The 25,072-nt window shown below is 42.3% G+C and overlaps 1 protein-coding gene across 2 annotated transcripts in view; it reads left to right on the top strand.

Annotated features, from left to right (window-relative positions):
* MORC2 (MORC family CW-type zinc finger 2) overlaps positions 1-24,245 on the top strand; it is a 50,528-nt gene extending 26,283 nt beyond the window's left edge. For both annotated transcript variants that reach the window (XM_035569250.2, XM_050714130.1), the window contains 17 exons: positions 803-882; positions 6,395-6,477; positions 7,407-7,492; positions 10,339-10,479; positions 11,017-11,171; positions 11,322-11,450; positions 12,676-12,781; positions 16,876-17,008; positions 17,347-17,421; positions 17,545-17,925; positions 18,325-18,468; positions 18,560-18,614; positions 19,420-19,561; positions 19,907-20,098; positions 20,192-20,285; positions 23,081-23,269; positions 23,982-24,245. In XM_035569250.2, the coding sequence (XP_035425143.1) occupies positions 803-882; positions 6,395-6,477; positions 7,407-7,492; positions 10,339-10,479; positions 11,017-11,171; positions 11,322-11,450; positions 12,676-12,781; positions 16,876-17,008; positions 17,347-17,421; positions 17,545-17,925; positions 18,325-18,468; positions 18,560-18,614; positions 19,420-19,561; positions 19,907-20,098; positions 20,192-20,285; positions 23,081-23,269; positions 23,982-24,050 (2,254 nt within the window). In that variant the 3' untranslated portion in view covers positions 24,051-24,245. The remainder of the gene's footprint in view (positions 1-802; positions 883-6,394; positions 6,478-7,406; positions 7,493-10,338; positions 10,480-11,016; positions 11,172-11,321; positions 11,451-12,675; positions 12,782-16,875; positions 17,009-17,346; positions 17,422-17,544; positions 17,926-18,324; positions 18,469-18,559; positions 18,615-19,419; positions 19,562-19,906; positions 20,099-20,191; positions 20,286-23,080; positions 23,270-23,981) is intronic.
* The last annotated feature ends 827 nt before the right edge of the window (positions 24,246-25,072 follow it).

The following is a 25,072-nucleotide window of genomic DNA, read 5'->3' as shown; positions in this document are numbered from 1 at the left end:
CTCCATAAAAATGTATTTTAGACAGGATTTTCCTTTGGATACTTCCAAAACCTCATGTCCAAGGTGGCTTGAGTTCTTGCAGGCTCTGATCATCCTTGGTGTCATCTCTTTCCCCAGTTATACACCTCTACGTAGAAGTGACGCATACTCATGAGCTTTTGTCTCTTTTACTCTGCAATAGTCATAGTTAGATTGCAATCTGCATTTGGCATTTTATGCTACAGGGAAGGTAAAACAAGTCACTGCAAATCAAACACACTTTACAAGGTTGTGAGTCACATGTGTAGCATATGGTAATGTCCTGAAATTTTGAAGCTGCAGCTTGAAGCTGTGTTCGTACAATTCCTATACTACTTAGAGGCTTTGAGCTAGCCCTGCTTAGAGACGTGAACTGTGAAACTGCATGTGTAGATGGCCATTTGCAGGAGAAAGGAAGGGGTGTTTATGTAGAATGGGAGGTTTTGGAGAAGTTTTATAAATATGTTCTGTCCTCTTTTTCACTTCTGAACTTGTTCCCCTTAACCTGGGGATTTCTCCCAAGAATATGGGATATGTTGCACCTCCACTGGATAATGTAGAAGGGGGTATTGTGGTTGCAGCTACAGCTAAAACATCTGACTTAAAGGTATGTCCTAAGTACTCCCAAAAATGCCCAGTTACTGATATGTAAACTTCCTTCATTTATTGAATCTGTTGAAAAAAGTAGAGTAGAATGTGAAGATCTTATTCTCCAGGAATACAGTGATGAAATCTTGGTTTGACCTTACTGCTGAGATTGCTAATTAAGTTTTGATCATCACAGGATGTACAAATATACTTCAAATCGTTTCAAGACCCGTGCAGAGCAAGAGGTGAAGAAAGCAGAGCATATGGCAAGGATAGGTGAGTCTTTGGGTTCTGCATGCACATCCTGATTTTGCTGTAGCAAAAGAAAGGAATAAAAGAGGCTATTTTGCTGGATATGACCTGGATTGCTTGTTTCTGTGATCACTGTGGTTGCTCAGGCAGTTAGTTATTACAGTGATTACAGGCAATTGAGACTTGCTTCCATGCAATGGAGGAAATTTACATAATTCCCTAATACCACTTCCTATAGGGAATACAGGTACAGAATAACCCTTTAAATGCACAGCTCTCCGCTTGCTCTACCTGAAGCCTCGCCTACTTGTTATCCCATTGTTCTGCTCTCACCTTTTTGCATATCTTTAGCTTTTTAGTTCTCTTCTCCCTCTGTTTCTTCCCTCTAGAGGCAGTTGTTCGAACACAGATTTTTATTCTCTCACCTGATATACAGTGATTGATCTGGGTGTTGATTTTTTTTCTTGCTTCAAGACTACCTTTTGTGCATTTAGTCTGCCCTTCTTATTATGTCTTGTCCTCAGGAGAAACCAGATTTGACAGTATTGGACATTCAGGATATAGAAATAACATAAACATATATATAGCGTATATCTTTGTTAAATTTCATAAATTTAGCATACGAATGAGTCATCCCAACCCATGTTGGGGAAAACCCATAGTGAACGAGGAATCTTGAACTTGTACGACATGTTAACCTACGTTTTCTGGTTTCTTAAATAAACTTGATGTTGCAGTGACCTCTCCCTTCATAAGAGCTGCTTTAGGTACATTACATGGGTGTGCAGATCAGATATGGATTGCTGTCAGAAAATGACAGTGCCACATTCAACCTGTGTAGCCATAAAGGGCAGTGCAATTTTGACAATGCCAAAAGCAGTAAAAGGAAATTATGTAAATTGCTGTTTCCTCTTCTTCCTTTTTTTCTCCTACAGTCTGACATGATAGACTGGCAATTATAGGGTTTAAGCAATTGATCCAGTGCCTCAATCCTCATAGACGAATTTATTTTTTAGATTGCGTCCTATAGACAATGCAGGTGTTCAGCATACACTTGTGTTCTGTTCAGAAAGGTACAAGTATCGTGATTTGGTAAGGTTTCTTTTTTGCAGCAGTCCATGAGGCCTTCATGTTGTTTAAAAAGTGATCTTTCAAGTCTTGACAGTGAAGAATGTTGCCATTCAGTGTCCCAGTGCCAAGAATGGATACCGTCACTGAAACGGCTATTGGCACGTAAATGTAAGCTTCATCACCAGAGCTAGCTCCCTGTCTCCAATAGTGAGGTGGGTGCTGAACAAAGGGTTTTGAACATGGTGGTGAAAGCTCAAGGCAGACATCAGATTATGTAATCAGTTCTTACAGAAAACAAAGCTTTCAGGACTAAAACATTCTTGTAGCATTAACCTCAGCTTCAATGGCACAGATCTTGTTTCTTTGCTTTTAGGAAAATCAGTTTCATCTATAGTGTACTATTTAATACATAAAGTGCTCTTTTTCTGCTGCTGATAGAGAAGACTAATTTCTCCTTATTTTCAGCATATGATTTCTCTGAGGATGCACACCACTCTTAACAGGGATCTTCACTAGGAAAAGATTTTTTTTCTCTTTCCGAACTAGAGGTGCATTGTGAGAAATAGTGGGTCCCAGCTGAGCTAACCCCTGATTTCAGTGTGCCATGGCTGCCTATTAGGGATGCATTGGAATCCATCATACTGTAGATCTCTACTAAGGGACTGATAAGACTTTGATAAATAACTACTGTCCCCTTCCACAAAACCTACCAAAACTAACCAAACAACAAAAATATATAAATAAAGGCAACTATGACTGTTAATGACATGGCTTTAGGAATTGGTATCCCAAAAGAATCATAGACCAGGAGTGAGACGTACTTGTATTTTAGATGAGGGAAAAACACTCCTTATTCCCTGAGAATCAACTTTTCCTGCTTCTTGTGATAAGCTATAGCATCCAGATCTCTTAGTGAGCAGAAGGACCTCTTCAGCTGTTCCAGAACACAAGTACCATGCCTGATCGTTACAAAAGGCTGTCAGTTGCTTTCTCTGCATTTCTGAGTGGAGATTAAGTACTGCATTGAGACATCTAGGTATTGCCATTGCCTAGTTTCAAGAAATCATTTTACGAAGTTTAAAAAGCTATCAAATAGAAAAGGTAAAGAGTTATGCAGGTACCCAATACTTACAGTCATTGAGCTGTATTCCGCACTTAATATTACTCTAGAGTATTTTAGAGTGCTCAGTGAGTTGACTGGCAGTAACATTGGTGTGCTGTTCCATGTCCGTCCCCTTGACGGACATGAATGCCAATTCTAGCTTCTACATGCTTTTCTGTCATGCTTAGGGCATGTGTTTTTGCCTGTTAGGGCCTCAACGCTCAGACTCGTAATTGAATCATTCCCTGTGAAACGTGTCTTCTCAGCTGTCACTGCTTTAGTAGAACAGGTCTGACCTGTGCCCTTACAGACATCGTTGTGTTCTTCCCTTTAGACCCAGTTGTGTTTAGTTTGCCAGCTTCTATGATACAAGCTTTGATATAAACAGAATATATAAATGCATCTAAGTGTTTCAAACTGTCTCCAAAGTCTGTTTTTATGCTTAGCCAAGCTGTCTCTTTGTGTGATTAAGTCTGTCGCACAGTGCAGTTAAGCTGTTGCTTGCTTGGTAAGCTACTGTGAACCTCAGTGTGCTTTTCTGTGAACTGGTGTAATGGCTTGGTAGCCTCTAAGAGCCAATTGCAATTGTGATCTCTTGCCTCATCTCATGTATCTCATCTAAATCTTAGGCTAAGTTGCTACTCCACTGTTTCGTTTTCTTGTTTTGAGTGTCTTACAAGGCAGAGCCTATCTCCCTGTTGGGAAAACGGGGAGAGAAGTGGCTTATACAGTGTGCTGAAACCTTATTGCCATCCTCCTGTTACTGGGGCACAGGCCTGCTGCTCGTCTTACTGTGAGATGCACCATTCCTCAGTGCGTACTGGTTTTATTTCCAAATCGTGTCTATGCTTGCCAGTATGTGCCATTCTTAACATGTGCTTTGCTTTTTCTTCTAGTGATCTTGCACATAAATACTTGCACATAAATATTTCCACGCATACTTTTTTTCTATACCTGTCTATTTCTGGTAGAAGTATCTACAGTTCATAAAGGCTGCAGCGTCACTTAGTCTGCTCTCAGAAATTTCTGCTCTTGGAAGCTGACACAGGGAGTATTGCAGTAATATCAGTCTTGCGTCAACAGCTGTAATGTCAGACTGAGATTGGCGGTGCTTTCAGTACAGGTGGCAGCTGGAGCTGGAGGCTCTAACTTTCCCTGTACAAGTAAGGCATTACTTGTCAGTACCCATTTACCATGACCTCATAGTGTATGGGTTGGAGAAAGTTTGTGCTCAAAACAACTAGTTCTTCATGAATACACTTGTAAGCACAACAGCCTTCTAACCTGAGAGGATATAGCGGAGAATTGTATATTATATATTAGAGGGTTGAATTGTATATTATATATTAGAGGATTGTAGCCAATGTGCTTTTGGATGGGAGAGCATGCAGATGCAAGATATGGGTTGCTAATTGTGATGGCTTTACCTTGCTGGGCAGCTAAACTCCACCGCAACTACTCTCTCATTACCCATCCTCAGAAGAAGAGGAGGAGAAGAAAGTATGCTGGAAAGAAAACAAAACAAACAAACGAAAAACCTCAGGTGTTGAGATAAGAATGATTTAATTAAAGAGAAGAGGAAGAAGGAAAAAAATACAACAAGCAAAGGCTGCACGAAAGCACAGAGAGGGAAAAATAATTATTCTCTACTTTTCCCATCAACAAGCAATGTTTGCCCACATCCTGGGAAGCAGGGCCTCAATATGTACATTGGTTGTTTGGGAGGACAGATATCTTCATAACGAGAGCCCTCCTTTCTCCTTCCCCTTTCCTAGCTTTTATTGCTGAGTACCATCAAATGTACGGAATGTCCCTTTGCTCGGTTTAGGTCAGCTGCCCTGGTGATGTGCCCTCCCCACTTCTTGCCTACCACCAGGGTATTGGCTTCTGGAGGTTTGGAGAGAAACTTGGTGCTGTGCCAGCACTGCTCAGTAATAGACAAAACACTGGTGAAATATCAGGGCTGTTCTAGCTGCAAGTGCAGAGTGCAGCAGTATATGGGCCACTGCAGGGAAAGTTAACTCCATCCCAGCCAGACCCAGTACACTAATTTAACAAAGCTGCTTGTGTTTCCATTTTAGGAAGGAATTTCTCTGCTGAAAATGAAATTTTTGGAATGAATGTAAAGTGATATAGGATCGTGTTTACCAATTGCCAGATAGTCTTGGTGGTAGTATGGAAGAGAGGCAGGAAGGGAAATTTCTTTTAAGTGATGAACATTGGGCATGTAAAGAAGATCAGACATAGTGGTAGGTTTTCTTTGTCCTATTTTGTGTATGTCCTGGTTTCAGGTAGGACAGAGTTAATTTTCCTCCTAGTAGCTGGCAGGGTGCTATGTTTTGGATTAGGATGAGAAGAGCGCTGATAACATGCTGATGTTTTAATTGTTGTAGAGCAATGCTTACACCAAGCCAAGGACTTTTCAGCTTCTCGCTCTGTCCTGCTAGCGAGCAGGCTGGGGGTGCAGCAGGAGCTGGGAGGGGACAGACCCAGGACAGCTGACCCAAACTGGCCAAAGGGGTATTCCATACCATCTGACGTCATGCTGAACAATATATAGGGGTGGCTAGCTGGGGTGGGGGGGCCGGCTGCTCGGGGATAGGCTGGGCATCGGTCAACGGGTGGTGAGCAATTGCATTGTGCATCACTTTGTACACATTATTACTATTATTATTATTATTATTATTATTATTATTATTGTTATTATTTCCCCTGTCTTAATAAACTGTCCTTATCTCAACTCACAGGCTTCACTTTCCCGTTTCTCTCCCCCATCCCGGAGAGGGAGGGGGGAGGGTGAGCGAACGGCTGTGTGGTGTTTGGCTGCCAGCCGGGCTAAACCACAACAGTGTATAGCACAGATATTTTTTTTTCCTCCAGGCAAAACTTAGTGAATATCAAAGATGCACACATTTCCAGCATTATTGCCTTTTCATTGGCTCCACAAGTAAATTACCTCTTTGTCATTCTTTTTCAAATCTGAACTCAGTTTTTGTTTTGTGGCAATGTGTGAGTTTCTCAGCTTTCGCACTTTCTGTGCAGACCAGGCAGGGACACTTATATCCTTATTCTTTCCAGTTCCTCACTAACTTTCATACAGATCCTTCCCATAAATGTGCTTTGACAGAGTTTAGTGCTGCCATTATGCCAGTATTGGCTGTGACTGCTGATCAAGTTTAAGACGGCTTGTCAATGGTATCCTCTCATATGTAAGATTTTCTTCTGTACCTTTTTATGCTACTTTGTCATCTCTCCGTTGTATATGTTAATCCTGTCTTTGGAAATCTCTTACCTCAGATGAATGCCTGATGATATGATGTCTGTACTAAACGGTTAATACTGTTCTTTCTCCTTGTGTTTTAGCGGAGGAGAAGGCTCGAGAAGCAGAGAGTAAAGCTCGTGCACTTGAGCTGCGCCTGGGGGGGGATCTTACACGGGAGTCTAGGGTGAGACTTCTATTGTTCCAACAAGTTGGATTTTAAGTATTGAGGGGGAAGGTTGAGAACTCTGCTTTTGGAGCAGAGAACTGGCTGATTAGCATCTCCTTTTAGCACTTTGGTATGTGAAGCAGGTGGTGACTTCTGTTGGAGATAAGTTGTCAGCAGTGTTCAGTCCCAGGCAATTGTGTGGTGTCGTCACCACAGGACATGCTTAAACGTGTATATTTTCCAGTCTGAGCGAGAAGCATGCTGACATTCCCATGCATACCACATACACTATCAGGTGGGAAGGCAACGCCTTGTTTGAGTTTTACTGTGCAGGTGCTACATTTTATGTTCTCTGAAGAGTCCGGGTGAATGTTATTTGAACAGAAGTAAAATTGTTTTTTTGGCTATTCTCTCTTACTGCCCTTGCAGTTTGCTCTTAAGTTTTCTCAAGCTGTTGCTAGAGAGTTCTTTTGTTTCCTTCTGAATGGTACCTTGTGAAGCCACAGCTCCCGTGCTGAGACTGGGGGCTTTTTGAAAGGTGGGTAAGGCCTAGGCCTAGCCAGCACCTAGGTGGAAAGAGGATTTGTGGGAAGTGCCAGCAGGTGATATTAGCATAAAATTACTTTCCTTCCTAATGACATCTAATGTGGGGGGAAAAAAAAAAAGCATTTGAGTAGCCTATCTATTTTCATTTTGTGTCCAACCCTTTACCCTGTGGTTAGTTACATTAGACATTTAGTTGCATTTGGTTATTTTCTTCCAAGCAGCTGTGTAGCTACTTAACCAAGGCTGCAACTGGTGCTACCCTAAATGTTTTGGTGTGCAAATTATTGTCCTCCACAGCTGGTGAATTATTTCTGAGATCTTTTGAAGGGGGAAAAAATGTAGAAGTGAGTTAACTTCATGAATTTCACAGCAGAGTTTCACTGTGAAATACCTATTGGCAGGTGACATTACGTCAAGTCCAGAACTCTGCAATAACCATGCGCCGGGAGGCTGATGTAAAGAAAAGGATTAAGGAAGCAAAGCAGCGGTGAGTAAAAGGCAGTTGAAAGCTCTGATTTGCTCAGCCTGTTCACTCCACATGCTTTGAGTGTTTCTTCTGCTTTACTTCACGTGGTGGAGCGAGCAGTTCAGCTCAAAGCTTAAATATCTGTGAGTATCCTATATGCCCTGGCTGTTTAACCACAAGTTTGCTCTTCTGGTTGCTTCTGCTATTCCCATCTTGCTGAAAGAAGTATTTGAATTTGGCTTTTTTGTTGTAGTTGGTTGGTTATTTTGGAGATATTTACCTGGTTTTCACATAAGCTTTTTTCATTGCTTTGCTTATCTGTTTTTCATTTGCAGGTAAGATTCAGGGAAATACACAAGTGTTAGCAAGTAACAGTGAAATGGCTTTTAGAGTTGTAGGGTGTCTCGTAAAAGCTTGTTGAATTCTGTTGTAGTCTCTGCCATGAAATCCTCAAGATATTGTTGCAACTTAGCTCTGGTTACAATTAAAGTTATTATTTAACCACAGGAATATTTCTCTTTGTATATCAGTTTTCTGCAAATTTCATACGCATTTGACAAAAATGAAGATTTTCCACAAATCATAACAAGAAAAATCTCAAAATAAATGCTGATTCTGAACATAGTTAGGGGTTTGTGTTTACCAAGTCTCTGTTCCGACCTAGTTTGACTTGCATGTTAACTTTCCATCCCAGGCCTGTTGCCAGAGATGAATCTAATGTATTTGAAGATCTTAAATTAATAAATGTTTTTAATTCAGAAGTAGTAGAGCTGTGATCTGAAGAATGCAGAAACTCTATAGAGAAGCCATTTTCTTCAGCTTCTATGTAATTTTCTGTGTACAGCTTGTCTTTATGCAGTGTCTCTTAATTCTTGGTTTTGACACTATCAGCGTATGAAGTAAAATTTTGTGAATGGCCAAGCCTTTCTTTCAATGGGCAAAATAATTTTTGCTTTTAAAGAGCTGAGCAACAAATATAGAACTTAAAACATAGAAGTTAGCTTCTCTGTAGTGGTTAGTTGGAAATGAGAAATTCCATATTTTCTTCAGTAACTTTCTTCTTTAGTCAAAGAAAGCTGTAGTCAGGTTTCAAATATATGATGATGAAGAAAAACTATATTACAGTTAGCAAACAACAGACAAAAACCCCTTTTCTCCTGATGCCAGTATAGGCTTGCTTGTTCTTTTCCTGAGCAAGAATTACCAAGTGTGTAGTCAGCTCTAGACTGGCATATAGCATCTTGTATATACCTGCATACATCACTGGAAATAAGAGACAGTTTAGAGGGTCAGGCTTTTCCATAACCTTACACTTAATCCAGAAAACAGAACAAATTCCTGAAAAATGTGTATACTCCCAAAGCCTGTGTAAGGTCCAGTTATAAATCCAGCAGATAGGACAGATACAAGAGCCCTAATAATAAAAGGTAATTGGCTGGGCTTTAGACGACCACTCAGTTTTCCATGATTCGAATCATACTTTGATTTCTTGTGCTCTCTAATAAAAATGAGATGTCCTTCCTAGTTTGTAGGAGAGCGTACTTTTTCACTTGAAATTCAAGGCCCTACATCCTTTTCAGAAGATAGAAAATTAATCCCTGAGATAAGAGTGAGGGGTCTGCTGTTTTGTCTTTTAGTTGCGTATGATTATTGCATAGTGCTCATGAATGCACAGCTCAGGTTCTCTTAGTATCTGATGGTAGTAGTAGACAGTTAAGAGATCTTTAAGAATTTAAACTTCAAAGAATTCCAAGTATCTTCAACTAACCACTTAGAGAAACCAAATGACTTAACTGGGACAATGCACATTAGTGCTTAAAAATTTGATGAGTGGAGGAAAAATAGGGGAGATCAAAAATCAGAGGAATGGGTAGGACAATGGTGTAGACTATGCCTTTTAATTGTTAAAAAATTTGGCCTTGTTTGATAACTTCAGTCTGAAACAGGTATCCTCATTATGAGAAACAATCAGTGTGGTTTTCATGAAAGCTGTGGAACCCATTTAAGTTAGTCTTCGAAGACCAATAATTCTGTTAAATAAAGAGGTTTTGTTTGATTTTACAACACTGATAAATCTCTTGAGGCTTTCTGCATCACAGGAAATACAATTCATGATAATCAAAGATTCAGATTCAGAAAATCTGTATGTGCTCATAAACGTAGTTGAGGCCAACTTCTGCTGTTGAAGTCATCACAATAAGACAGAAATCATGCAAATTGCTATCCTGTCATTTCCAGGCAAAAAAAAGGTCCATTTTGGCTGTGTTGTATTCTCCAGCTTTCGAGCTTTGAGTAACATTATAATAACATTATTTGAATTTGAATAACACTATAAAATTCGTAATTACGAGAACTTTCCAAGAATCTGAATATCAAAACTGTAGTTTTGTATTAAAATCTTAATTTTCATGCTTGATTTAGCATTTATTTCCATCTAGAAGGTACAAACCAAAATCACATAAAGGACCAGTCTGTGCCTAACAGTACTTTCATAAGACTCAACTGCAATTTCTTTCAAAAAGTGGATCTGAAATAAAAACCAAAATCCATTCCTATAGGAGAAAACGTATCCAAATGAATAATTAAATTGCCTCAACAGATACTGTCCAGCCTAAATTGATGTCTGTATTGCAAAGTCATTTTTTTAATTTGTCTTCAGTTGTAATGTGATTCAGTATAATGTTTCAACAAAAACTTTTTTTTTGTTAGAAATAGCTGAATATAGGGCAAGTTTTTAGCAAAACCTTAATGTTCAAAGGTGCTGGAATTTTCATGCTCTTTGTCTAATAATGAATAATTAGCAAATAATTTTGATTCCAAAATCTTTATTTTTAATATTTCAAAGGTTCTGTTTCATTCTTTTACAGGGCATTGAAGGAGCCAAAAGAACTGAATTTTATTTTTGGTGTGAATATTGAGCAGCGTGAATTGGATGGCATGTTCATTTATAACTGCAGTCGGCTGATAAAGATGTATGAGAAGGTGGGCCCACAGCTGGAGGGTGGCATGTGAGTTTTTGGAGATTTTTCAGCAATAATTTACTTAAGTCTGGCATGTTCCCACACATAACTTTGGCCTTGGTATAATCATTCTTCATGAGCATGAGACCTTTTCATTTTATCAACCTTCAGTTTGGATTCTGGCAAATAAAACATTTTTATATTTCTCAGTATTTCCCTAGCTTCCCAATTTAAAAAAAAAAAGTTCTTTTTTATGACCACAGATTTTGGTCATACCTAGAGCAGTATGAGGCTCTTATGCTTGGTGTTGATGTTTGGGGCTAACAGATGAATACTGGTAGCAATACTACTTCATTCTAGGGACAGGGAGAATAGGTCTTGAAAGCAAATACAAATATTTGAGCCCACCTTACTTTTTTCAAAATACCAGCTCTGAGTATCAAGTCTGATTTAGAAAGCTAGTAAGTTCAGAATAGTACTACTGCAGGAACATGTGTGTCTGTAATCCACTATTTTCAATATTGCTTGTCTGAACACTGACCTAGTAGTTTTAATGATGTTCATAACTGTATGTTCCTCTTCCAGGGCATGTGGTGGAGTAGTAGGTGTAGTGGATGTGCCCTATTTGGTTCTGGAACCAACCCATAATAAACAAGACTTTGCTGATGCCAAAGAATATCGACACTTGTTGAAGGCCATGGGAGAGCATTTAGCTCAGTATTGGAAAGATGTAGCTATAGGTAACGAAGCTTCATCAGCTGCTTTTACCAGCTGCTGGAAGGGGAGGCTTTGGTGGCTGGAAGGGAGCTGAGGGGGAGGACAACCAAGACTGAAGGCGGTGATTTTTGTGATAATCGCTCCATACTGAATGGGGGCTTCTTGTTTTCCAGCCCAGAGGGGTATCATCAAGTTCTGGGATGAATTTGGTTATTTGTCAGCAAACTGGAACCAGCCTCCATCTAGTGAACTGCGCTACAAACGCCGAAGAGCCATGGAGATTCCTACCACGATTCAGTGTGGTGCGTCTGACCAGGCTGCAATTAGGAGGCTGGTCCTTCCTGGGAAAGGGCGAGAGGGAGGGAAATCCTGTCTGCAGTTGGGGAGCAGCTAAATGGGTAGGAGATTTGAGGTGACCTCCTCTATCATGGCTCCCTTCTGGGGCTTGTCTCCTTTTGTGAGTTGCCCTTGCTGGCACAATTTTAAACATCTTAAAGTAAGGTTTCTTTCCTGCACAGTCTTCAGGTTCTTCTTCAGGTGCACTTACAGAATGGGACTGGTGTGGTCAGTAGCAGAATTGAGAATGGGCTTCAAAACATCATGTGAACTGGAACTGACCAAAGCCACCCATCCCAACAATGGGATAAGATCCAAAACTTTCCAATAGGCAATGGAAAGTAGTCAAATAACTTTTACTCTGATGCACTGGTCTGTTAAATGGCTCTAGGTGTCATCACAGAAAGGAACCATTTACAGTCAGCTTTTAAACTTAATGCATATTTTCTTTTGTGCACTCCTGAATGGCTCTGGCTAAGCCCTTGTTACAGCTGGAAGAAGGGAGATCTCAATATAAGCACTTTCTCTTTTGATAGAGGGCCATCAAACTTCCCGTATAGGAGGAGCTTTCCTATTGTTCTTCTTGACCTTTTCTATTGACATCTGCCAGGGCCTGTGAAGCCTTTCCAGAGACTGATTTAAGAATACTTGCCTTTTCTTAGCAAAATGTGTTTTTTAAGATGTTTTCTGGTAGTCCAATAATGTTCTGGAAACCAAATCTAGTACATCTGGCTCATCTAAAATGTATTCAATTATCTAATTTTAGTGGATACATCTCTGAGGTGTTGGGTGTTGTGTGTTGATACCAGTAAGGGAAAGCTTGCCTTCTGAGATGAGCGGTGATTTCAGGACAGGCTGTTCAGTTTCATTTGTAAGTGCTATCATTACAGCAGTGAATGTGAAATGCTCTAGTAGTAGTTCATGCTAGGCTTTATCGGATTATTGTTATGGTTACTTTGTTTACCAGATTTGAGGTCCTCTTCAAAGTACTTTGTGAACATGGAGCAAAAATTGACTTAGTATATCTTGTTTGTTTCTTTTTTTGCCACTGGTCTTAATTGCCATTGGATATATTTAGGAAATTGGTGTGGTCCTCGGACTTTAAATAGGCTTGAGAAGTGCTATGGGGTAAAAGCTGATTTTATGGCTTAAGCTGTATATTTCTGACTTGCAAAGTGTTTACCTTAACAGATGTGTGTCTGAAGTGGCGAACACTCCCATTCCAGATGAGTTCAGTGGAGAAGAATTACCCTGATAGCTGGGTATGCTCTATGAACCCCGATCCTGAACAAGACAGGTAAGAATCGGTTAATATAAAGAATTTTCTGTGGTGTGCCTTATTTGCACTTTTTTTTCCCCAGTCATGGATCCTTTGAGAACTATTGGAGGGATAGACAGTAATTCTATACCTGTATGATACACCTGTAAGCTGCGCTCAGAGTCTGTGAATGCGTAATGATGGCATACCTATTTGGAGCTAACACATGGATGGGCATGGCAAATTGCATTGTGTACCCTCAGCCAGTTTGCTGATGACACAAAACTGGAAGGGTGGATCATATGCTGCAAGAAGGGCAAAGTTTTCCCCCCTCCTGTTGGGGGGGGTGGGGGTGGAGGTTCAGGAGAGGGGACAGCCTGAGTCACCAGGACATATTGGGAGAGCCCAGCTGGAAACATCTCTGCAGAAAAAGACCTTGAGGTCCTCGTGGGCACCAAGCTGAGCATGCTTATGCTCAGCAATGTGCCCTTGTGGTAAAGATGGCAAATGGTGTCCTAGGCTGCATCTGGAGGAGTGCTGGCAAGTACAGGGAGGTTGATGAGGTGAGGTACTAATGAGGTCAGTCTTAGAGTACTGTGTCCGGTGCTGGGCTGCCCAGTACAAGAGACATGCACATACTGGAGAGAGTCCAGTGACGTACCACAAAATGAAAGGATTGGAGCACCTCTGCTGTGAGGAAACGCAGAGGGCTGGGACTATTCAGCCTGGAGAAGAGGAGGCTCAGAGGTGATCTCACTAATAATTTATACGTACCTGAGGAGAGGTGAAAAAAGGATAGAGCCAGGCTCTTTTCAGTGGTGCCCGGTGCCTGGACAAGAGGCAGTGTGCACAAACATAAACAGAAGCTTCCCCTTGAATATCAGGAAATTCAAGGTCACTCACCATGACAGTGATAATAGGCATAAGTTGTTCAGAGAGACTTTGGAGTTTGCCTCCTTGAAGTATTCAAAAGTTGTCTAGACATGGCCTTGGACAATCCGTTCTAGGTGTTCCTGCTTGAGCAGGGGTGTTGGACCAGATGGTCTTGAGAAAGTCCTTTCTGATGTCAGCCATTCTGTGATTCTGTGAAATTTAGTTCCTTTGTAGTTTTTCCTGCACTGCCATTGGAGATATGATTGTAGCTATAGTTTATGCATGTTAGCTTTAATATAGGTAGCAACTGAAGAATAGTCAGTCCTAAGTGGAGACTGGGAGCAGCATGGGTTCAGTGCTCAGTCTTTTCAGTTGTCTCTATTGCTACTGTTGCTCCAACTCATTAGGCGCACAAGCTGGAGCAACACCTCTGAGTTGCAGTGAGCACAAGAATGGCATTTTGTGCACTTGAGGGAGCAGCACTTTGATTCATATACCAAAGGTGTGTTTCATGATTATAAGATTAAGCAGAGTTCACTACTTCTTTGAATAAGAAAAATGATTGCTCTAGGCTTCTCCTTTCTGTCTGTGGAGAAAGACGCTGCTAGAATTTGATTCTTATCTTTGTTGTATAATGAGAGAAGCTCATTAGGCTGTAATTCAGGTGCCTTGGTTTAGTGTTTTAAATACAAATGAATCCAGGTAGAATCTGTTAATTGGAATCAAAACCTTAATATATCCATAACCAGAAAAGCTACAAGAAGTGTTTATGTTGATATTGGGAAAATACTGATTTTCTAGCTGCTTCTTTTTGGCACTTGTCATTTGAAAAATATGGGAGATAACATCCCTGTAGCTCTGTGTGTTCATGCTGTGATGTAGTTGTAATGGGGGCTGTTTCACTGAGGATGGATGTCCTTAGATGAAACTCCTGGGGGCAGAGCCAAATCTGCAAGACCAACAAGAGGCTGCCACATCTCCAGCACCCCAGGTCAAAGCAGTAGCATGGCTGGGAATGTATTCCCAGTAGACAGACAGATATACCGCACATGGCTGGCTATGCAGCTCAACACAGGCAGACGCTCTCAGCACTCAGACACAAACACAAAGCACACCAGTAACCTCATCCTGTTCTTTCTCCTCTGATCAGGATGAGGACCATCCGTATCTGCTGCCCTCTGCAGCCTGTCTTGATAGTTACTTGCAGTGGGATATATGGGGCCTGAACTACAGACCCCCTCGTGTGGACATATGTAGCAATCACCCCCCTGAAACACACACACACACACTTGCACACTATACACCCCACAGTTTTCCACCTTGGACATACTGTCTGTTCAGTAGCAGATCCTGGATCTTTGCTCTTCACTGGTGTCTCCTGCCTAGAGGCTCCCACACCTCTACCTACAATCCCACACCCCTCTGCAGCAGTTGGTCAGGACTCCCCAGTCCCTCCAGTGAGCATTCCTTCTGAGGCCTTGCTCCCAGGCCAGCTCACCTCCTTGTTGGCATGTCTGGCCCAATGTTTGCTGTGGAGCACACGTTCCCTTGCACACCTGCACTTGCTGCAGCTGGTACGCCCCAGGCACGCGGGCCCCTCTGAGCTGTGGTCCCACTTGAGCTGCTGGCACTCCGACCCCCATACACACACATGCACACAGAATAGAGCCCCTCACTCAAGAAAACAGCCAGAAATGGAGTTTAATGTGAAGATGGGACAGTGCTGATCAGGTGCAGGGCATGGCCGGACACGCGTACTGACCAGCCTCCTCTTTACATGACAACGATCCCTATTATCCTTTTATCTCTTTGTTTTACCATGTTTATTCCTCCCAAAATCATCTGAATCCCCTCCTTACCCTGTCTTTGGTTCCTCCCCTTGATCCAAAAGATGCTTTGGAGAGCTATTCCCATTGACTGGACACTGGGGCTGAGGCTGCCCTTGGACAGCCCTGCCAGAGCCCAAATGGGGTGCCTGTTCCTCTAAATATTTAATCTGGGTTCCTTGAAGTGCATTTGGGATTCTGTGCATGTGGGCATGGGCCTTGGAAGGGCTGGTGACTCCTGTGATGGCCTGAGAGTAGCCAAAGCAAGGGTGTTATTCAGGTTTCCCCCACACTTGCCTTTGTGCTCTTTTGCCTATGTGCAGACAAGCTCTTTTATCAATTAACCTGACAGAAATATGAATTAATAATAAATGAAACTTCTTATTTGCAATATGTTGAAAATTTGGAATGGTGTGGCTGCACATTACATGAAAACATGTTGGAATTTCAGTTGGAGCATGAGTTGGAATTCTTTACTTTTCCACAGGGTGCACACATCCTGTATCCAGGGGGGTGGGAAAGAACAGGCAAGACTCCTTGGAGAGGTGATCCAAACTTCTGGTCATTTCACCTTCTTTGAAAGAAATCTCACTCTGGAGGGATAAATAAATCGAATATTTTTGTATTGAGTAGGCTCACTTGCCCTTTCTATCAGTGAGTGCCATTGTGTCCTTTTACATGAGACAGGTTTTCTGCAGAAGCTGTCGGAGAACTCCTTTGCCTTTGTTGGTGCCAATAGAAAGCAGGGTGTGCTTGCAGTCCCTGTATTTTTGACCTTGCCTTCCAAGTGCTCTACTGTCTGATGTTTCTTCCCGTTTTCCTGTGTCATGGATTTGGACACCCTCACTGCTGTATTTTGGCTCTGTCCCCCAGCTATTCTGTTCCAGGTATTTGCATGGTCTGAGGGATGACCGAGGATGTGGGAAGCACTGCTGTTGCCAGCATGGTTCAGGGGCTTCCAGGTTGTGTGCCATGAGGATTGCTGCCTTCGTGTAGATCATGGTGATCATCCTGTAGCTAGCGTCTAACTTGGATCACTTTCCTACAGCCTTTGCACTCCCCAAGAACCTATATTACAAGTCTCTCTCAGGGCAAGCTAGAAAGAGGTCCTTGGTATGGTGATGCAGTCAAATTCTTACCTGTCTTTGTATTGACCTGTCAGTTCCTAAACTTTGTTTACTATGGCTCCAGGGCTCTGAACTGGTAATTCCCGGTGTAAATGGCTTGTTTTTTATTGGTTGTGGTTTTGATCCTTAAATCATATATGCCTTTCCTAAGGAGAAAACAGCTTTCTTTGGGATTGTGGCCACTGCAGAAAGGAAAGGGGAGTTTACTACTGCACTGGGAATGGGACACGGGGATGGTGCTGTGTGGGAGAGATGGTGCAGGTTCTGCTGTCTTTGCTGAGGTTGTCTTATATTTCTTTGGTCCTAGATGTGAAGCTGCAGAGCAGAAGCAGAAAGTACCACTAGGAACTCTGAAGAAAGACTTGAAATCACAAGAGGAGAAGCAGAAACAACTGACAGAGAAAATCCGCCAGCAGCAGGAAAAACTGGAAGCTCTGCAGGTAAGTTGGAAGGTCTCCTGCTAAGCATAGCAGGCTTTCAGGGACTTCCTAGTGCAAGCAGATGATGCTGAGAATGAAGTCTGTCTCAGCCTGTAATAGCACATATGCCATGTGGCATTCATGGGGTAGGGGTTGTTTTATTAAACAAGCATCTTAGATTGCATTTCCTGTTAGGAGGATGGGGGTGACTGCTGGATTCTAGGTCTTGAAAGACAGCAGAAAACACCTGCTTTGCAATTACTGATTTTTAAACTGGAAGGCTGTTTGCTAGTATGGGTTCATGCAGGTTCTGACAGCTTTCAAAAATAAATTTTCTGATTTTTTTCATTTTTTAATAGAAAACCACTCCAATTCGATCTCAAGCTGACTTGAAAAAACTGCCTCTGGAAGTGACTACACGGCCTGCAGGGGAGGTAAATGGGATACCACTGTAGGCTTTGTACTCTCCTGTGCTATCCTTAACTGTTATTGAAAAGCAGAACCTGACTTTTTTTTGTCTCCTCTCTCTGTACCCTAATTTGTTTTGGAATACCCAGTCACTGACTCGACTTCAGCGCCCCCGATCTCCTCCTTTACCCGATGTAATTAAGAATGCTCCCAGCAGACCACCACCAGCTATGCCTCTTCCCAGGTCTGTCAGTCAGCTGAAAAAGAGCTCTCCAGCTTGGCCAACTGTTAGCTCTCCTAAATTGGCAAGCATTCTCTGCAAGGAGGAGGCCAGTACTTCCAGGACACACCACCATACTGTGACAGCTGGGAAGTCTAACAGCACTTCAAAAACTCTTGCCAAAACAGCTACAACAACAAAACCATCCACTGCTGTCCTGCAGAACCCCAAAAGCCCACGTGAGATACCCAGCTCAAAAACTGCCAAGACACCAGCAGTAAAGAAATCTGCCACTGTCAAATGCCCACAGGTGAGATTCAATGGGATGAAAACTATCCTTACCTACTTTTCTGCATAACCCATATTTCTCTGTCACGTGGGATTTGTGCTTCATTCTCTGCACAGGACAAGATAACTCCTATTTTATTCTTGGTTTAGAGTGCCATTCTATACCTCTAATAAAGGCTTGTATCATCTTTTTCCTGTTAGACCAGACTATTTCTCCGGACAAAAAAAAGTGTGGAATGGTAGGCTTGAGGACTTATGTTATCATATGGCACCCTCTAAAGCTGCCTTGAAAAACCAATTAAGATATCAAATGAAGATACTGGGTGCTGAGCTTTTTTTAAAATTTTTAAATACTTCCGTAAAAAAGATTTTGTTTGGTAGCATACTTGAATTATAGCTAGTGCTTTTTTGCTTCCTGCAGGCCTCCACAACCCGGAAGAGGACCTTATATACCACAGAGGAGGTGTCTGAGGAGGAAGGGGAGTATAAGAAGGAGAAGACAAAACGGGGCAAATTTGTGGCAGTGAAAGAGGAGAAGAAGGATTCCAGTGAGGTCGTGGTAGAGGTGAGAGTGCACTGGTTTCCCCAGCAGAAGATATTTGTCAAGTGTTTATAATTCTGTCAGTAGACAGCTAATCTGAGCTCTCTGCTTACAGCTCACAGATAGTGCAGGAGAAGAAGAACTAGCAGAACTGAAGAAAGCTCAGAAAGGTGAGAAATGAACCCATGAACTCTTTTCCAGTATATAACATAATGAAAAAGAGCTCTTGCAGAACTAGATTCATTGGTTAAACGTGTCATTTTGTTAATGAGCTTTTTAAAACAAAAATTCGTGTAAATTTGGATACCAGACTATGAGATGACTCTACGTAAAACAAAATTTCAGGACCCCTTGATTGAACAGGAGGCGATTGTGGTGTAGGAAGACCCATAATCTGAGAGCTGCATCATCTTAACTGTTGTGCTGTTTGGCTGCATAGTATAGATGGATGTCATGCTCATCCTTCCTAGTTGAAAGGATCATGGAGTTACATCAGCAGAGAAATACTGAGGGTGTTATCTAGACATGCTGCGCTACTGTGAAAGGAGAGGGGCAGAGAGACCTCTTAAAAAAAAAAAAAAAAAAATATATAGCCAGGATGGTGTTGTACCTCTGCCAGAGCAGTTAATTTCTGCAGCTTGTTCCCAAGGAGCTCTATGGAAAGCAACCCACTAGGAACCCATAGCAAATTGTCCTAGTCCAATACAAGCCTGAACAGCATGCGTCAAACAGCCCAGAGTACAAGAGAAATAGTATCTGAGAATGCTATATCATTTCCTTGCATATTAATGTTTCTAAGTAGGAGTTGAACTGTGTGAATGTGGTGTTTTTATGGTTCATGTACCACTTGAAAGAATTGTCACAGCTGTAGGTTTGCTCACAGATGAGGGTGGCTGTCTTCTCTAATGACCACACAGAAGGTGCCCTCCAGCATCTGAATGTTTGCAAACATCTTTACTGTCTTCTTCCCTTCAGATAAAGGGCTACATGTGGAAGTGCGTGTAAACAAGGAGTGGTTCACAGGCCGTGTCACAGCTGTGGAAATGGGCAAGCATGCAGTACGCTGGAAGGTGAAGTTTGATTATGTTCCTACAGACACCACACCAAGAGATCGCTGGTAACTATCTTCAGCTACTAGATTTTGGAGGCTTGTTTTGCTTTCAGGAGGAAGATCTTGTTTTACTTACACAGATGCTGAAGATAAAAATATGTTGTTATCATATCAGGGAGAGTGTGTGTGCTCAAGACTGTCCATCTGCTTTTTAAAGAATGAACGCAACACACTCAGTACAGTCTGCTCATCACTTCAGTGTGACCTTCCTGTGGAGGCAGCTGTTGTGTAATCTAGAAGTCTCAGTGACAGATGTGTACAGGTTCTGATGAAGCTAACAGTATTTCAGATATGGCTGATATAAGAAAAAAACATATGTATCCCCTTCCCCCCCCCTTTTTTTGTCTTCAGGGTAGAGAAGGGCAGTGAGGATGTGAGACTGATGAAGCCTCCGTCTCCAGAGTATCAGACTCCAGATACACAGCAGGAAGAGGGGGTTGTTGTGGCTGAACCTTCTACCTCAGACTGTGTCAGAATTGAGCCAGACACCACTGGACCTAGCAGTAACCAAGAAACAGTAGACTTGCTAGTTCAAATCCTTCGGTGGGTTCACAGTGCTTCTTGTGAGCTGCTGCAGCCTGATTGCTTTAGTCCTTCAATCTCAAACTCTGGCTTTTCTTTTTCTTTCCTGCATAGGAATTGTTTGCGATACTTCTTGCCTCCAAATTTTCCTGTTTCCAAGAAGGAGCTGAGTTCCATGAGTTCAGAAGGGTTGCTGGCATTTCCCTTGGTGAGTTCAGTACATCTAGAAAAAAGTCTTGGTTTTCTGTTTATTTCCCTACACATTCCATTCTTATGGCAAGCCTGCATCCTATGGAAGTTATTTGTATCCTTAGCATGATTAATGTAGTGGAGAAAAAAAGAGTTCTTGAAGTGTGCCTCAGTTTTTCTGAGAGAAGATTTTGATGAGGAATTTTTTATTACCATACATCTGTGTGAGAACCCTATTGGCTGCTACAGTCTGGAGTTCTTGTCCATTGCTGTTAAGCTTTTAAGAAGAGAGGCCAGGTTAGAGATGCATAGAAATGAAATGTAGGCACATCTGTTTGTTATGCCCCAGTCTTAAAAGTCCAACTTATGCAGAGAAAATCTGAAAAATAAGAACGTGGATGCCAGCACTCCTTGTACTTCTCCAGATGACCAGGCTCACAAAAATAGAGCAGAGTTTAAAGATTCACACTGCCTGTGATGCGTCTTAAGGCTCTTGGTGTTCCCTCCATTTAAGAATGGAGGAATTCTGGGAAGGAATGTATGGAATTCTGCATAGGGGTCAGTATTTCTTGATGTATGTATTCATTTACCTGGACTTGTGCAAAGCGTTTGACATTGTCCCCCATGATATCATTGTCCTTAAATTGGAGAGACATGAATTTGACAGATGGACCACCCTGTGGGTAAGGATGGTCGTGCTAAAAGAGTTTGTGGTCAATGGCTCAGTGTTGAGGTGGAGATCAGTAACGAGTGCTGTTCCTCAGGGGTCAGGATTGGTACTGGCACTATTTAACATCTTTGTTAGTAACATGGACAGTGAGATTGAGTGCGCTCTCAGCAGGTTTGTTGATGACACCAAGCTGTGTGGTGCGGTCAACACACTGGAGGGAAGGGATGTCATCCATAGGGACCTGGACAGGCCTGAGAGGTGGGCCCACAAGAACTTCATGAAGTTCAACAAGGCCAAGTACAAAGTCCTGCATCTGGGTCAGGGCAATCTCAAGCACAGATACAGGCTGGGCGGAGAATGAATTGGGAGCAGCTCTCATTGGATTGAGAAGGACCTGGGGGATGGTTGACAAGCTCCACGTCAGCCAGCAATGTGTGCTTGCAGCCCAGAAAGTCAACCGTATCCTGGGCTGCACTGAAATCGGCGCGGTCAGCAGGGTGAGGGAGGTGATTCTACCCCTCTCTTCTGCTCTCATGTGCTCCCTGTGTGTTCAGCTCTGGGGCTCCCAGCACAAGGACACAGAAGTATTAGAACAAGTCCAGAGGAGGGCCACAAAGATGATGAAAGGGCTGGAGCACCTCTCCTACGAAGACAGGCTGAGAGAGTAGGGATTGTTCAGCTTGGAGAAGAGGAGGCTCTGCGGAGACCTTAGAGCGGCATTGCAGTACCTAAAGGGGGACTACTGCAAAGCTGGGGAGGGACTTCTAGGGAGCTTAGTGAATTGACAAGGAGTAATGATGATAAACTAAAAGGGTAGATTTAGATTAGCTATAAGGAAGAAATTCTTTACTCAGAAGGGGGTGAGGCACTGGAACAGGTTGCCTGGTGAAGTTGTGGATGCCCCATCCCTGGAAGTGTTCAAGGCCAAGTTGGATGAGGCTTTGAGCAACCTGATTTAGTGGGAGGTGGCCCTGCCCATGGCAGGGACGTTGCAATTAAATGATCTTTGAGGTCCCTTCCAACCTAAACCATTCTATGGTTCTGTGATTCTATGTACTAAAGCTGAGAAGACATGCTGAAATTTGCTCCAAGTGTCCCACTCGCAGGCTAGCTGAAGAAATAATACGTTGGTAACTGTTGTGCTTGTTATGAGTCAGTGCTTCTCTGAGCTGCAGCACTGCGTTACGTTCAAGAAATACTTCATAAGCTCTGCGGGTTTTGTCTTTCACCTTAGTTTGAATGACTGGAAGAACGCCCTCACAGAATAACTATGTAGGTTTCCTTCCCTGACCCAAAGGCATAAAATCTCTGAACAATTTCAGAAGTGATGGGAGTAAACTAGCAGGGATGAAGTCTTCTGCTGCCCAGCCTGTCCTCCCTTTGGTGTCTGAGCCTGCACCAGTGTCCGTGTAGCAATACGGGCTGAAGTGTGGAGAACTGGATTCTCTGACTTGTTTCTTCTCTGACATACAGACAAACCACAAAGAGCTTTGCAGGAGGAGTCTGTAGGTGACAAAAGCCACCTAAAAAAGACAATGTCAAAAGCCACTGTTTATACGATAGTCTCCAATGTATCCTACTCCCTCACTCACAAGGCGTGTACTTCAGTGTCTCTTCCTCTTTTCTTTCTGTCAATTCAGTTTTATGTGAGTCATGTGTGTCATGCTGCTTCCATGTAACAAGTTGGTGTTGCCTGTAATGTTCTGTGAGAGTTGACGTCCCACCCTCACAGTAATGAGCTGTGCTGTCCAAGTGGTCTGTACAGATGAAATTAACTGCATACGGAGGCTGTCAGATCTATCTACAGTGTAACTTGCTTTTAGGCTTTTTAAAATCTTGCATCCTTAGTCTGAATTCATTCCGCTTTTTTTGCGTTTCTGGTCTTGGAGGAATGTGAAGACTTGTGTGATTTTTTTTTTTTTTTTTTTTTTTTTTGCTGCATGCAGTAGGCAAATCATATATAAATGTGAACATGATAATGAATGCAGCCAGGGAGCACAGAGGAGTGCTGTTCAGCTTGTGTTGTTCAGTCACAGTATGTTCGTAGCTGGATTCTTCTAGAAGCTGCAGGTGCTGTGGTTTTCTTTACAGCTGGTGCTTTTTTTTTTTAAGGTACCGTCTGTTGTTTTTTTTGTCTTTTACAGAAAGAATATTTCAAACAGTATGAAGTGGGTCTGCAGAACCTGTGCAATTCATATCAGACACGTGCTGATGCCCGGGCCAAAGCCTGTGAAGAAAGCCTGCGCAACTCAGAGAGAAAGCTGAAGGAGACTGAGGAGAAACTGCAGAAGCTGAGGACTAACATTGTGGCTTTGCTGCAGAAAGTGCAGGAGGTAGGTGAGGAAGGGGTGTGAAACCAGAACAGCACCACAAGTAGCAACCTTCACCAGACCAAGGCCAGTTCAGGCACCTGAGATGTTTTAGTCTACGATTTAGCTGTGCTTCAGTTCTTACTCAGTTTGGTTCAACTTGGGCCCAGACTGTCAGAAGCTACTAAGTGCTGCTGTTGCTGCCCACCTTTCAGGATCTAGGCCTTAGTGGCTGTGAGGAGTGTAACTTTTGTAGTTGGAATTTTCGTGTTGTGTACATAGCACACAGTTTTTATTAGTTCCTGCTTTGTGCTATTAAACATGGCACTGCAGGATTTTCTGTCCTATTCTTGTGCAGGAAGCTGGTGTTAGATTCTGAATCTCTTGTATAGAAATGCAAGGCTTTAAACAATACTTCAAATAAAAAACGTTGATTAAATATATTAAATATACTATCAGATATTAAAACATTATTTAACGTAATATAATGTTAAAAATACTAATACTTTTAAAGTCTGCCAGGCTCTGAGAAGGGAAGTTGGCAACGCTTTCACAGCAGATGTCTGCAGCTGTGCACTCCTGGAGAGTGCTGGCAGGCAAGATGCAAAGGATGATCAGGACAAATGTTGCAGAGGATGCTGTGCTGCCGTACAAGGAGGCATTTTGTTTTATTCATTCTTGCACTGCTCTTCAAGATTTACTTTTTCACTAGTATTTCTTGTGCTTCTTGTTTCAGGACATTGACATTAATACAGATGATGAACTGGATGCATATATCGAGGACTTGATCACAAAAGGAGACTGAATGACCCCATTATACATCCTAGGGAAGTGCAGAGGAGCTGGTTTCTTCTATGGAGATGTGGATTCCTGCAGTGGAGGACTATGACAGCTGAGAGGAGAGGGTTTTTAGACAGTACTTCCTTTGTATTGGTGTACAACTCGTTCTTGTGACTTTACATGAAAAAGACATTCGTGCTTTTGGCAGGAAAGTTTTTAACATTGTAGTTCTTTGAATCTATTACTTTTGTTTATAAATATTTATTTTTAAAAGAAATGGGAACTGTGCCTGGTATGATGGGAGGGTTGCTGTATGTTTTTAGTGAGGTTAACATGTGGGTACCCATTTTCGCATCTGGGGCATATGCTAAACCTGAAAGACCAGAATATCATGCCTAGCACATTGTCTCTAATAAGAATCTGACAGCAAATTAAAATTAGGTCTTGAGTTGTGGAAGAAGTCAGGACTCTGACTTCCAAGATGCTGACCTGGGGTGAGAGAAATCCAAGCTAGGAACCTGAGCAACACAGAGGAGATCAAGACAGTCTCTGTGGGAGCATGGGTAGAAGGGATGAAATCTTGAGGGTTCTGGCAAAGCTATGTGTGGGGGTAGGGGATTGGCATTTGCCAGTGCAATGAGGTTGCTCAATAAGTCTCTGTAAGTAGGTGGAGTTGTCATGACGCTAACAGCTCAGAGGATGAACATACTTTTTTAAAAGAGTGTGGCCTCCTAGGTGACTCTCAATGGATTGTGATCATTAGAGAGAGAGAGCTGGAGTTCAGATTGCTTTCTAGCAGTCACCTTTTTCCACATTTTTGCTTCTGTTTCTTTGAGACATAACTGGAATGGCAGAAGAACAACTTGACCAGCTGAAAATAAACTGACCCTCTGTTCTGTTGTCACTCCCTCAGGTTTGTGTTGCTTTGCTCCAATTGCTGTTCCAGGTAATTTTAATTGGAGTGCTGTAATTTGGAGCCCTGCACTGATGAATTGCATCTGGCCCTGATCAGCAACAAGGACAGTGTTTTTCCAACTTCCTCCCAGC

This window comes from Cygnus atratus, chromosome 17 (genome assembly GCF_013377495.2).
Source record: "Cygnus atratus isolate AKBS03 ecotype Queensland, Australia chromosome 17, CAtr_DNAZoo_HiC_assembly, whole genome shotgun sequence".
Taxonomy (NCBI): domain Eukaryota; kingdom Metazoa; phylum Chordata; class Aves; order Anseriformes; family Anatidae; genus Cygnus; species Cygnus atratus.
Note: the sequence above shows the minus strand (reverse complement) of the source record. Positions and strands in the feature narration are given on the sequence as shown.